This window comes from Hyla sarda, chromosome 6, assembly GCF_029499605.1.
Source record: "Hyla sarda isolate aHylSar1 chromosome 6, aHylSar1.hap1, whole genome shotgun sequence".
NCBI lineage: Eukaryota > Metazoa > Chordata > Amphibia > Anura > Hylidae > Hyla > Hyla sarda.
In genome coordinates this window covers 278,158,642-278,173,305 of record NC_079194.1, presented here as the reverse complement: position 1 = coordinate 278,173,305, position 14,664 = coordinate 278,158,642, and the positions used below count along the sequence as shown (strand labels likewise).

The window sequence follows — 14,664 nt, the reverse complement described above, 5'->3', positions numbered from 1 at the left end:
TAGTGTTCCCTTTATTTTTTTGAGCAGTGTATTTAGCAATGCTTCTGAATGCAACCAAAACATTTGCAACATTTTCATCTTATTACCTATATATTTTATTTAAAAAAAAATAATTGATTCCCTTGTTGCATGGAAGATAAATGTTAAATATAGGATAAAAAAATACCTCACTCACCCTTACTTAAAGGGGTTCTGCTCACATCTCATAGTAACCATTTTTCTGCTTTTATGTCTACTTTCGTTTCCCTGACACCCTGGAGATCAAACATAACTTCATAAAGTCCATATATCTTATACCAATACATTTCCTCTTCTTAACTTCAGAAACCTAAAAAAAATTCTTACAGAAAAAACATTATCTTTATATGATTGGTTGGAAATGGTGGTAGAGGTTCTCAAGCTTCTGTCACATGGTGGCATCACATAAGCAAAATCTCAATCAAAGCCAAACTACATAATATTTAACTATGGTAGACTCTTTCAAAATCATAAAGGATAGAACTCAATTTACTAATTCTACACATGGACATTGAGGTAAATGATAGCATGTTAGCTCCCTGGAGCTTACACTAGGGGAGCATATGAGTTTACTGCATATGTGGAACCCAATAATGCTGTATTATTCACACTTCAAAAGTCTAGGATATTGGATCCTGATAGGGGTGCGAAGTCTAAGCCCTAATTTATTTCCCCTTAAAGGAATACTGCAGTGTAGGACAACTTTTCCTCCATCGAAAGTATGAGGGATAAGTGTCTGATAGTGACAGTCTGACCACTTGGGCACCTTGAGATCTCCTGCCCGGGGCTCAGTTCTCTTTGGCTCCCAGCACTCCATGCAAGGAGACTGTCGACACCCTCACGAAGAGGTGGTCAACGTGCCCCCTCCATGTCTCTGCATTCGGAGATACTTGAAGGCTGTATCTCCAACTCTCTCCTACAGATGCAATGAGGGAGTGTGTCAGCCATCACTCCATGCTGAGATTGACACCACTTTTTTTATGCGGAGAGCCAGAATGCCGGACAAGAAATCGCAGGGGGTCTGCCCGCTTGTTGTTCTACTCTGCCCTTTAACACACTAACAGAAATTTGAGTCTTGCTGCAGGGTATCCCCAGATTGTGTTCTCCAGTCACCATAAAAGACAATAAGAGGCGATGGCCCGGCACTAGCAGGACTAGGGTATATGTATTGAGGACAGGGGAAAGGACTGGGTCTCCCAAAATAAAGTTGGTCCCAGAGGTGCAATATCCACAAAGAACTGTAACAACTTAGAAGCAAGAAAGCAATGAGACTGAACTTACCATCCAATGCCGTTTTATTTGGTCATATAAAGGTGCAGGTGGGTATGGTGGCTGAGGCAGGGCAAACCAGAACAGGCTGTTTCATGCTAGGTTGCGCTTCTTCAAGCCGCTATACCGCCTTGAAGAAGTGCAGTCTAATGTGAAACAGCCTTTTCTGGTTTGCCCCTGCCTCCGCCACCGTACCCACCTGCACCTTTATGTGACCGAATAAAACGGCGTTGGATGGCAAGTTCAGTCTCATTTCTTTCTTGCTTCTAAGCTGCAGATATAGTGACAATACTAGAACAGGACTAGAATGTGACCACAGGACTGGGGCATAATTAGACAGAGCCATAAATTAGGGCCAGCACACAGAAAAAGGAGTATAGCTAAAAGCCCTAGGGAAAGGTAGGAGTAGGTCAATGTGTAGACAATCCAAGGGTTAAGGGAAAAGAAGAATCTAAGAACAGAGTGAGGTCATACACAGGTAGTAAAAAAAAAAAGCTAGAGGAAGAGACTGAACACACTTGACACTCGGCATCTAATGAGTTAACTAGCTGCTTATATAGCATCCTAAGATAACCTCACATACAAGCAGCCAATAGAAGTAAAGCTGCAATGCAAAAGTGCACAACACAGACTTAACCAATACTAGCTGAGAGGCAGAAGGGTATGATCACAAATCATAAAGAGACAAAGTATCATAACACTCTGCTAAGACACCTGAAGGATCATATTTGTCAGTGATATTGTGCGACAGTCCTGAACTTAAGATAGTAGGGCTCTGGAGCGCAAAGCTCTAAGTAACAGTAATGTTTGGGACAATATCACAGTATGCGCTAAGCTCCTAAGCTCCCTCTGGGGGGAGATGCAGACAGACAGGATTATATCATTCACTTCTTTGTCTGCGTAGGTGATTTAGAATTCTAAAAAACAAAAACCTAAAGCTCTGACTACTACAAAGAAATATTAAGAAATTAATCAGCCCAAAATTGTGGACCAAAAACATATATGACGTTCAGGGATCATGAATAGCATATACAGTGTATTTCCTTCTATTCAAGCTACAAATTTCCTTCTCATTTAAAGGGTACGCTAGGTGGAAGTCTCCCGATGCAAATTCCTGGCAACTTTGTTTCTTCCGCTAAAGCGAAGGGTATATGGAATTGCCAGAAGTCCCATTAACTTGTATTGCAATGTTTATGTAATAAATGTGTATGGGACTTCCAAGCAGTTCTCTAGACTCTTACTTTAGCATGGAGAACAGAGTTGATGGATTTTTTGCGATGGGGTTCCTGCCAGATGGCTCAAATGAGAGGTATCCTTAAAGGGGTACTCCACTGGCCAGCGTTTGGAACTAAATGTTCTGAACGCTGTTTTCGTGCTGCGGGGGTCGGCCATGGCTCACGTGACATCACAGCCATGCCTTCTCAATGCAAGTCTAAGGAAGGGGGCGTGACAGTCGTCACGCCCCATTCCTTAGACTTGCATAGAGGGGGCGTGGCTGTGACATCACAAGGGGTGTGGCCGACCCACCCAGCGCGAAAACAGCGAAAAGAACATTTAGTTACGAACGCTGGCCAGTTGAGTACCCTTTAAGGATACCTCTCATTTGAGCCAACTGGCAGGAACCCCATCGCAAAAATCTAGCAACTATGTTCTCCACGCTAAAGTGAGAGTCTAGGGAACCGCTTGGAAATCCCATACACATACATTATACATATGCATTGCAATACAAGTATATGGGACTTCTGGCAATTCCAAACTATCACTTTAAAGATATTACAAATACTTTTGGATTTAGGCTACTTTCACACTGCCGTCATGTTCCTGCCTTTTGACTCCTGTTATTCAGCAATAGTGGATCATGAATTAACTGATCACAACAGATCATAACGGATAACCAATGGCTGTTATTTTAACGGACATTCTGTTAAAATAACGGACATCGTCCATCTGTCATGAAACGTTATTTTATCTGTTATGATCCGTTATTGTCTGCTAATTTTAACCCCTGTTGTGAACATCCATCACCCATAGACTTTAATGTTAAAATTTTAACATCAGTTATTCCACCGTTATTTTTGACAGTACAAAAATGTATGCATGTGCCCCGTCAAAAATAACGGACGTTAGTCATAATGGGCTATAACTGATCATGAAGAATGGTCAAAAAAATCCCATTGATATGAATGGGATTCTTTGACGGATATTTTATGGAAGATCATGACGGGAGATTTTGCTGGAACATGATGGTAGTGTGAAAGTGGCCTAAGACTGTCCAGAACTTATGACATGTCACTAGGACTAGAACATGTCAAAAGTCTATTAAAGTAACATGTATACCATGTGACCCTTAAACAGCTATGATAAATATATATAGACTATCACGAGCTGCTGAGGTAGAAGCTCTGGCTTTGGAATAATTTCACCAGAACTGTAAAATCTTAGAACTCTAAGAAATCGTGATGGATTGAGAAGACGTGAATGCTCTCAGCATGCTGGCTATCGCAGTTCCATTGTATGTTCTGTCAGGCAACTGCTCAACTGGTAGCCCTCCTCCTTTCTCCCGTTATCAGATCATAATTCTATTTTTGTAAACAATCACCCTCTCTATCTCTCTATCTATCTGTGCAACGTTGCACTCTCTTTTCTCTTTCATCATCTTGCTTTTTAGTCCTCTCTTCCACAGAGACTGTCTGTTTTCCTTCATCTCAATCACTTTCACAATCCCCCCCTCCCTCTTCGTGGTCCCTTGTGGATGTCACCAGCAGTGACACTGACTCTCAGCCCGGGGTCTACTGGTCTATTCATATCCATGGAGGAGGGAGGGGGGCTCCTCCAGGGGGCTCAGCTGGCTGGATGAACATTAGCCTGGGGTAGTGGTAGTCCAGGGGCAAGGAGAAGGATGAAGGTCACAACAGCAAAACAGAACTGAGAGACAGAAAGGGATGGAGCGCGTATGAAAAGCTCATAGTGGAGAGGAAATGATGAAGAAGGGATGTGCGTATATTTTCTGTAGAACATTGCAAAAAGTACAATCCAGAAATGAACAATGAGAACGCGAAAAAAATGAATAATAGACAAGATTGGAAATAAAAATAAAAAAATGTGCAGCAGCGCTCTCTATGTCTTTCTATCATTGTGATTTTCTGCTCTTATCTCCTTTAGTAATTGTCATATTTGTCTTTTTTTCCTCCCGTTTTCATGCAGAGGATCGTGTGATAGAAGGTGAGTAGCTGCTTGTTTAAATAATATCATTTGATACTCCATAGGGATCTATGATGGAAAGGGTTAGGTATCACTGTGTAAATTCCATTATCTCCCCTCCCCGTCTATTTCTCCGGTTCTTCTCCCAACCATTCACTTTCTCTACCGAGCACCCTTCTCTCCTCCGCTCACCCCCCTCCCTATTATCTTGCTTTCCCTGTCACCTGACTTCTCTGAACATAATAATGAGCAAGCATTATGCAAATTATGTTAATTAGACTTTAATGGGAGAGCACAGGACTGGAAATCAAGAGATGTTTAGGAGAAAGGGAAATAAGGAGGGATGAGCATGACAGAAAAATGAAAAAAAAAAAGTGGTTGAATGGAGAAAGACGGATACCAAGAACACTGAAATGAACAGAGAGTACTCAGGGGAATAAAATTAGCATATTGGGTATCAAGATGGAATAAAGTTAAAATATGCAGTGGAAGAGATGAGAGACAAGGTGCAACACGATGTGAGAGACAAATTCAACTCAAGTAAAGTGAAGTTTTGGAAAGAAGCAGAAAAAAGGGTTACAATCCAGCCAAAGACTACTCATCATGGATTAGCCTAAGGGTCTTCATATAGAATACGTAATATGGTACTAACGTCAAAATGCAAAGCAGTGATATGTATATGTTATATTGTACAAAACAAAATAGATCATAAGAGTCTGGTCTTTGGGGGAGCAACTTCTGGGACCCTTATTGTTTCCAGGAATTGGTGTATCTAGGCAGAAATGTGGCATGTACTTTTACGCTCCATTAAAGACAATTTAAAGGAAACCTGTCATCACCCTCATGATACCTGAACTATGTGTCATTGGTTAGATTCCTGGTGGCTTCTCCTTGCCCCACCAATCTAGAATAGTAGATTTCTCCATGTTTGGGTATTGGGAGAGATTGATCCATCAAGAATGACGGGGCAGGAAGAAGCCACTGGGGACCATCCTGATGACTTATGGTTCAAGCCACATGAAAGTGATGACAGGTTTCCTTTACGTCAGAAATTCTTTTTTATTACTTGTGATCAGGTCTTGTATCAGTGAAACAGAAGATTTACGTTTCCTTTTCACACAACCCTTACAGTCACAGTATGCATAATGGTTACTGTTCAATCTAGTAGTTGAACATTTCTTCACATGACTTGAACATGCTTAAGAATTGCTTTCTGCAGGTCTCTGTTAGCTCCACAGGTATCTCAGGTCAGTGTCATCTCCACACCGTCCAGTATAGTACTGGGTTACCGACACTTTCTGCAACCCACTCTCAACAGTCTAATGCCAGGCAGGCCCATGTAACTACATGTACTACTACCCACTCAGGCAGTCATAACTTAACCTAATTTGGCTCCATGTTACAGACCAAACTATCCAGGCTACACGACAGTCTGTCCCAGTCACAGTTGTAGCACCCCCACATAGTCTAGCATAGTCTAGCAGCACCCAATCCTATTCCTGTACAAAAGTCTCTAACACCCTGACAAATTTTTCTAGTCAGGACACTTCAGCGACAACCCATTAGGCTAAGACTATCCCAATTCCATAGTCAGTTCATGATTTAGTTCCCAGTAAAATTTTGCAGGGCCCTGTATGAAATCAACAGACAGGACCACCTCTTAACCCCTAAAGCACACATGGTGAGTTAGTATGATGTGATTACAGACCCTCACCACTGCTATCTGGACAACCAGTCCGTCCACCGGCACTTTCATAATGGAAAGATATTCTTTAGCCTGTTACTTTTCTTGCAATGGACCAGCCCCACTGCCCTCCAGGCCACAAATGTTTCCTCAGATGAACAAATCCAGCCTGACTTTAAATTCACTGATGCTCAGCCTATGGAGGCTCATCCGAATTGCACAAGCCACTCCCAGGTCAATTTGACACCACACATGGACCATCTAATCTTTTTCCCTTGGTGCAAAACCTTTATTTACACTCTAATTTGTCTCCATACAAAGTATTTCAGTGACACATCACACCTCTCATATTAACATCAAACTTCTACATACCCAACAAACTCTGGCATTCCTCCCTGCAGACCAAGGATGGTGGCAAGTATTAGGGCCCTCCAGTTTGTGACTAACTAGGCAAACAATGTGCTCATACAGAAAAGGGAACACCACCTCAAAACACAACATATATATGACAACCTAAAAATCACCAACACACTTTACGTTCATGAGACAGCAGCATCACAGCAACGTATTGTCTTACTAGCATGTCTGTCAGCATTCTTTACATTCCTGTGAAGCCTTTTGAATTTTAGGCCACTTCTTTAGGAACCGATCTTTGCTTCCAACCTAGTTGTTTCCCTTCCTCAGCACAGGAGATCTCTGCAGGCCTGTGGCTTTAGCCATAGACTGACTCACTTCCTGCCTGTAAGTACTTTTATAACCACTCAGTTTCTGCAACATTTTATTATATAATACAGTACAACATCTTAAATAAATGGAAGCAGCAAATGACAGGTCCAAAGGGATAAAGTATGGTCTGGAACCTACCACTGTGCATAAAAAAGCTTAAGTGATTCAAGAGTCACATATGAGACTTTCTGACTTCAAATGTGTACTCCGCCCATAGACATGTTATCCCCTATTCCATAGAAACAAACACAGAAGCCTAAGGCTTCCGTGTTCGTAAACGCCACATCGGCGTCTCAGAGATCCCAGTGGGTCCCGGCAGCCGGACCCCCGGAATCCCCGGCGGTCTCTGAGCTGCCGATGCAGCATTTATGAACATGGAAAGCCTTGGGCTTCCATGTTTGTGATGTCACATCACGCCCCCTCCATTCATTTCTATGGGAAGGGCGCGTGACAGCTGTCACGACTCCTCCCATAGACATGAAAGGAGGGGGTGGTTGCTCATCATCCAGCACGGAGCGGAGTTCGCTCTGTGCACCGGATGACTGTGGTGCCTCACCAGAGATCAGGGGGGTCCCGCGATCAGACATCTTATCATCTATCCTTTCAATAGGGGATAAGATGTCTTGGGGGGAGTACCCCTTTAAGGTTGAATATGTAGTTTTTTACTGGGACACCAGCAGCAATCTGCATACATTGTAAAATCTTGACATCCTTTGGTGCCCTATACTCATATAGCAGGCTCCTTATGCTGTTTCAGATAGGCAGTGAGGTAAATCAATAAATAAATGGATTTACACCATAATCTTCTACCTTTGTGAAGACCTATTATTCCTTTCCATTTCATTACAACCTCCTTTCTTCCTATCCTGCCTCTGCACTTTTATTGCCCTCAACCATTCTTCTTTCCTCTACACCCCAATGGCTTACCAGATCTTCCTCTCCCTTTTCCACCTCACTCCCTCACCTCCCTTGGGGTCTCTCTGTTTGCCGTCTCTATGCTGTGTTTTACAGATAAGAGTCAGATTTTCAGTGACTTTCATATGCTCTTCCTTGGACAATAAAAATGGTTGTTCATGTCCACACGGGAAGAGATGGCTTTCAGTAATAGTAGATAGATAGCTGTGTTCGTCTTCTATGTACGAGATACCCGTGAATGTTATTCAAGTCGGTTTTTACAGTGCAAAACAGCTGCTTGTGTTCTCTATGTGGAGCGGTAATGAATAACCAATTACACATCTCACATAATAGATAACTGTGTTCATCATAACAATTTGTCATTGCTGTATCTCAATATTCAGTGTGTGACATCTGTATTTGTTTAAGTTGTATTGTGAAGACGATTGTCATATACACTTATCTTCGGAATGTAATAAGTTATCTCACCATACATAGTTTAGGTCAATGTAATTGTGTGATATGTAGGTTGTAGCCGCTGCACTTGTGTAATGTCTTATGTGTCTACCCTATGGTAATGTGAATTAAAGGGGTACTCCATCACTAGACATCTTATCCCCTATCCAAAAGCAAAAGGGATAAGATGTAAAATCATGAGTGGTACGGCCACTGGGGTTCCCCAACGATCTCTGGGCCAGCATTGCGGCGTTCTGAACATGGTACTTGGAACTTCCATGTTTGTGACGTCACCTCACACTCCCTCCATTCATACCTATGGAAGGAGTTGTGACGGTTAGTACATAGCTGTCACGCCTCCTTCCATAGACATGAAAGGAGGGGGCATGATGGCTGTGGTCGCCTGTCATCTGGCAAAGAGCAAAGTCCGCTTCATGCATCGGATGACTGGGGTGCCTTGCTGGAGATCGATGGGGGTCCCAGTGGCCAGACCCCGCAATCAGACATCTTATTCCCTATTCTTTGGATAGGGGATAAGATGTTTGGGGGGGGGGGTACCTCTTTAAGCCTGTCTAACTAGCATCATTGGCAGTAAGATTATCACTTTGGACATAATGATCTGCCGGTGAGTGTTAAGCCAAGACTTGGATATATGCTGCTCATTTTATTACACTGTTTAACCATTTTATGCCACTTTAATGTCAGTGCATGTTCTTTCTCAGCACAATTTTTTTTTAATTTTTGGTCTGCTCCTATAGCTTTAAACTATAGTTATTGATGGCTGCCTATCAATGTCTGAATAAGCAGGAAAAAATGTTAAATAATATGAATTTAATAGTAAATAATACTGCTTAAAACTGACACTGAAAGAGATCACTATCACAGAACTGTAGTTTATACTAAAAGTAGCCTCTATCATGCACGCTCTAAAAAAAAAAAAAGCAAAAAACTAAATATATACTATTTATTAAATACCAACACAATCCCTGTCAGGCTTGAGCAAATTATTAATCGTAAAATGAAGGGATTATAAAGGAGAGCACAAGCCCCAGAACAAACATAGGCAGCCAATTGTTAGCTACCATCCAAATTGGGCTTGACTTCTCTAAAGAACAAAAATAAATAAATAAGCAAAATGAGGCTCACTCATTATCACTAATAGAGCAACAAGTACAATCCCAACGCATTTCGCCTAGCAAGAAATGGTTCATCAGGGGACCAAATAACTGGGAAATGTAAAAGAGAACCCGAGACCTCTAAGGTATGATGCTATATATACACAGAAAGGTAATGCCAGGAACCCGGATGCCATTAGGTACTAATGCAGCACTACTTGATGCAAACGTGAAACTTGAATAGGCATCCTTTGCAGCATCCAAACAGAATCAAGTGTGGGTGTGTCACGATTCGGCAGGCTGGAGGTGGATCCTCTGTGTCAGAGAGGGTTTGGCGAGGACCGTGTCGGTGGACCGGTTCTAAGTAGCTACTGGTTTTCACCAGAGCCCGCCGCAAAGCGGGATGGTCTTGCTGCGGCGGTAGTAACCAGGTCGTATCCACCGGCAACGGCTCAACCTCTCTGACTGCTGAGATAGGCATGGTACAAGGGATAAGGCAAGAGCAAGGTCGGACGTAGCAGAAGGTCAGGGCAGGCAGCAAGGATCGTAGTCAGGGGCAACGGCAGGAGGTCTGGAACACAGGCTAGGAACACTCAGGAAAGGCTTTCTCTGGCACAAGGGCAACAAGATCCGGCAGGGGAGTGCAGGGGCAGTGATCAGATATAGTTTGGGAGCAGGTGGAAGCCAATTAAGCTAATTGGGCCAGGCACCAATCATTGGTGCACTGGCCCTTTAAGTCTCAGAGAGCTGGCGCGCGCGCGCCCTAGAGAGCGGAGCCGCGCGCGCCAGCACATGACAGCAGGGGACCGGGACGGGTAAGTGACTTGGGATGCGATTCGCGAGCGGGCGCGTCCCGCTGTGCGAATCGCATCCCCGACGGCCATGTCAGTGCAGCGCTCCCGGTCAGCGGGACTGACCGGGGCGCTGCAGGGAGAGAGACGCCGTGAGCGCTCCGGGGAGGAGCGGGGACCCGGAGCGCTCGGCGTAACAGGGTGGCTGAAGCGTAGGCCAGTTCTTTTTCTTACCGACTCCTTCTGGGCACTAATGTATTATGTACCTGTATCTATAGCATTATGCATTAGAAAACATGGGTTCTCTCTTTCTTATCCCAGTTATTTGGTCCCTTGAAAGACCCTTTATTGCTGGGGGAAACAAGTTGGGATCAGGCCTATGGCTGTATATTGAGATATTGAGTGAAACTCATTGTGTGTGTGTTTTCATTCTGGGAATGTTATTGGGAGGTCAGGCCCAATTTGGATGATGCATAGTAGTTACCAATTGGCACCCTATATTTGTTCTAGGGATTATGCTATTCTTTATGAACCTTATGTTTTACTGTTAATTATTTACTCCAGTCTGACACTATGTGATTGTGTTAGTATTATTTAAATAGGACCTATTTTGTTATCTGCTTTTAAGAGCATACCTGATAAAGGGGATGTCTTTGTATGAATGGTGGTTCTGTGATAGTAGTTTGGATTTGATGGCGTTCAGATATTCTGGTCATCTGTCCTTCATGACTTTAGGAACCAGTGTCAGGCAGCTGCTGCAGTGGCACAGAGCCTCATACCTCAAAAAGGTGTAGGTTCACCTGGTAAGAATATAGTTTTGCCTCAATACAATACAGATATGTATAAGAAACATATCTGAACTGAGCAAAATTTTGGGTTATTGAGCTTGAAAAAAAATTAATTGCTGATCTAATCACAAGCATATTAATGTGCGATGCAGAAATCTACCTTATATATGTAGATAGTTATATGTGTCAGTACCGTACATGGGACATTGATCTGGGTATTTTATTCAGTTTGCCTTTAAGTCAGGGAGGAGATACAGTGGTCCCTCAAGTTGCAATATTAATTGGTTCCAGGACGACCATTGTATGTTGAAACCATTGTATGTTGAGACCATAACTCTATGGAAACCTGGTAATTGGTTCTGACGCCACCAAAATGTCTTCCAAAAATAGGAAAACGTGAGGATTAAAGAAAAATAAGTAGATAACTAATATAGATAAAGCAAATCCTTACATATAAAAGATCTGCTGGGAGCTGTAATTAACTGTCTATCTCAGTGTTTCTCAACCAGGGTGCCTCCAGCTGTTGCAAAACTACAACTCCCAGCATGCCCGGACAGCCGAAGGCTGTCCGGGCATGCTGGGAGTTGTAGTTTTGCAACAGCTGGAGGCACCCTCTCTGGGAAACACTGGTCTATGTAGAGGACAGAAGCTTCCTCAGGGTCCTGTACAGAACACGTCCTTAAAAAAGTGTCCAAAGGAGCAGGTAACCCTGGTACAGGTGAAGAGTACAGAACATGTAATACCTGCCTGTACTGTAGGGGGCGCTACCAGACACCAGTCAGTGCATACACTTCAGTAATACAGGTAAAGAGTAGTACAGAACATGTAATACCTCCCTGTACTGTAGGGGGCGCTACCAGACACCTGTCAGTGCATACACTTCAGTAATACAGGTAAAGAGTAGTACAGAACATGTAATACCTCCCTGTACTGTAGGGGGCGCTACCAGACACCAGTCAGTGCATACACTTTAGGAATACAGGTAAAGAGTACAGAACATGTAATACCTCCCTGTACTGTAGGGGGCGCTACCAGACACCAGTCAGTGCATACACTTTAGGAATACAAGGGTTTTACCAATGAAATGCCAATTCTGATTGGTCGGTTCTTCCAGACCATTGTATGTTGAAACTTTTGTATGTTGAGGCCATTTTAAGTTGAGGGATCACTGTATATCATGAACAAAACGTATTCCCTATCCACAGGATAGAGAATACATTTTAGATTGTGAGGGACCCGACTGATGGGACCCTTCTCAATCTCCTGCATGGGGCCCTGGCTGTCTCCTGGAATGGGAAGTGTCAACCCCCGCACGAAGCAGCAGCCGACATGCTCCATTATATCTCTATGTGAGAGCCGTTCGGCTATCTTCTGCTTTCCCATAGAGTTATATGTCAGCTGCCGTTTCATTCAGGGATCGACACACATTCCGTTCCTGGAGAGATTACAGGAGATCGTGGGGATCCCAGCTGTCGGACGCCCTGCAATCTAAAACTTTTTAGAAGTTTTGGTTCATGATATTTCTTTAAATATGAGGCTTTTTTTTGGCAACTACTATAAGTTGGACTTCATGGGCTAAAAAATGAGTCTCTGTAATGTTGTAAGTTTCCATTTCCTTAAGTTTGTTTTACAAAATTAAAGATCCAGTTTTTGAAGCATCCTAATAGTGTATGGATGATTAGTTGCAAGAACATTAGTTATAATTGTAGAAATGTGTTTGCTAGGCAGAAGAATGTCTAGCAGCCATCCACCAAAATTGCTTTCATTACTGCTGAGCAACTTCTCTTCTAAATGCAGTATTTCACTTACTGTTTGCTAAATAATGTAGAATGTTTGCTTAGGTTTAGGGTATGTGGGAAAAGATCCCACTCGACAGCAAATACTGGACTGTGTGAAGATCAGAAAAGATGCATAGAAACAGAGATATCCATTAACTCGGCCAAGTCCATAATAAATCTACCAACTTTCATAACTAGGGCTAAGGGCTTGTTTCTAAACATGTAAACAGTTTCAACTTATGCTGTTTATGCTTTAAAACTATGCGTGTGAACCTGCTTCTAAAATAGATGACCAATCCTCCAAATAGGCCATCAATGTAAGATTGGCGGAGGTCCATCTCCCGGCACCCCTGACGATCATTTGTTTCAAACAGATGACCAGTGAAGGTGCTGGGAGTCGGACCCCTGCTGATCTCATATTGATGACCAATGTGGATTACCTTAAATACTCGAGTATAAGCCGAGTTTTTCAGCACAATTTTTCGTGCTGAAAACGCCCCCCCCCCCCCCCCCCTCGGCTTATACTCGAGTGAACTCTCCGCCTGTCAATCCCTTCTCAGTGGTCTTCAACCTGCGGACCTCCAGATGTTGCAAGACTACAACTCCCAGCATGCCCGGGCATGCTGGGAGTTGTAGTTATGAAACATCTGGAGGTCCACAGGTTGAAGACCACTGCGGGCCTTCGTCATCATCCAGACCCCCCTTTAGTTTTCTAGGAAGGAAGGGTGAGCTGTTCCGGGCCATCTATTCTGCAGGGACCGTCTGGTGGGGAGGGTTAGTCGTTCCGGGCTGTCCATCTTCACCGGGAGGCCCTCTTCTGGGCGCTTCGGGCCTGGCCCCGGACTAGTGACGTTGCCTTGACGTCGACGCACAGGGACTGACGTCCCTGTGCATGAATGTCCCTGTGCGTCATTGTCAAGTCAACGTCACTAGTCCGGGGCTGGCCCGAGAAGAGGGCCTCCTGGTGAGAGGGGCAGCCCGGAACGACTAACCCTCCCCACCGGACGGTCCCTGCAGCATAGATGGCCCGGAACAGCTCACCCTTCCTTCCCACCGAGGGGAGGTGAGTAGAAAACTAAAGGGGGGTCTGGATGATGACGAAGGCTGCAGTGGTCTTCAACCTGTGGACATCCTGATGTTTCAAAACTACAACTCCCTGTATGCTCGGACAGCCGATGGCATGCTGGGAGTTTTAGTTTTGCAACATCTGGAAGTCCACGGGTTGAAGGCCACTGATGGAGGGATTGACAGGCGGTGATGATGAAGGGGGGGTATGATGACAGGCGGTGATGATGAATGGGGGGTATGATGACAGGCGGTGATGATGACAGGCGGTGATGATGAAAGGGGGGTGATGATGACAGGCGGTGATGATGAAGGGGAGGATGATGACAGGGTGATGATGAAGAGGGGGGATGACGACAGGGTGATGATGAAGGGGGGGGATGACAACAGGGTGATGATGAAGGGGGGGATGTCGACAGGGTGATGATGAAAGGGGGGATGATGACAGGGTGATGATGAAGAAGGGGGGATGACGACAGGGTGATGATGAAGAAGGGGGGATGACGACAGGGTGATGATGAAGAAGGGGGGATGACAACAGGGTGATGATGACAGCATGATGATAACAGGCGGTGATGATGAAGGGGGGGATGATGACAGGGTGATGATGAGGGGGGTGTTAATGACGGGGGTCTGGATGATGACAGAGTTCTGGATGATGACAGGGGGGGGGGGGTGATGGATTTCCCACCCTAGGCTTATAGTCGAGTCAATAACTTTTCCTGGGTTTTTGGGGTGAAATTTGGGGCCTCGGCTTATATTCGGGTCAGCTTATACTCGAGTATATACGGTATATAGATAAATAACCTCTTTAATAAAGATAATTTTTCTATGGACTCATTGAGATGTTGGATATGTCTGTTCATTCTGTTTGTGAAC

The 14,664-nt window shown here is 44.0% G+C and overlaps 1 protein-coding gene across 12 annotated transcripts in view; it reads left to right on the top strand.

Annotated features, from left to right (window-relative positions):
* NRXN2 (neurexin 2) overlaps positions 1–14,664 on the top strand; it is a gene marked incomplete at its 5' end in the record, with an annotated part of 790,596 nt that overhangs the window by 251,769 nt on the left and 524,163 nt on the right. For all 12 annotated transcript variants that reach the window (XM_056527422.1, XM_056527430.1, XM_056527429.1 and 9 more), the window contains 1 exon segment: positions 4,492–4,509. In XM_056527422.1, coding sequence (XP_056383397.1) covers positions 4,492–4,509 — 18 coding nt within the window.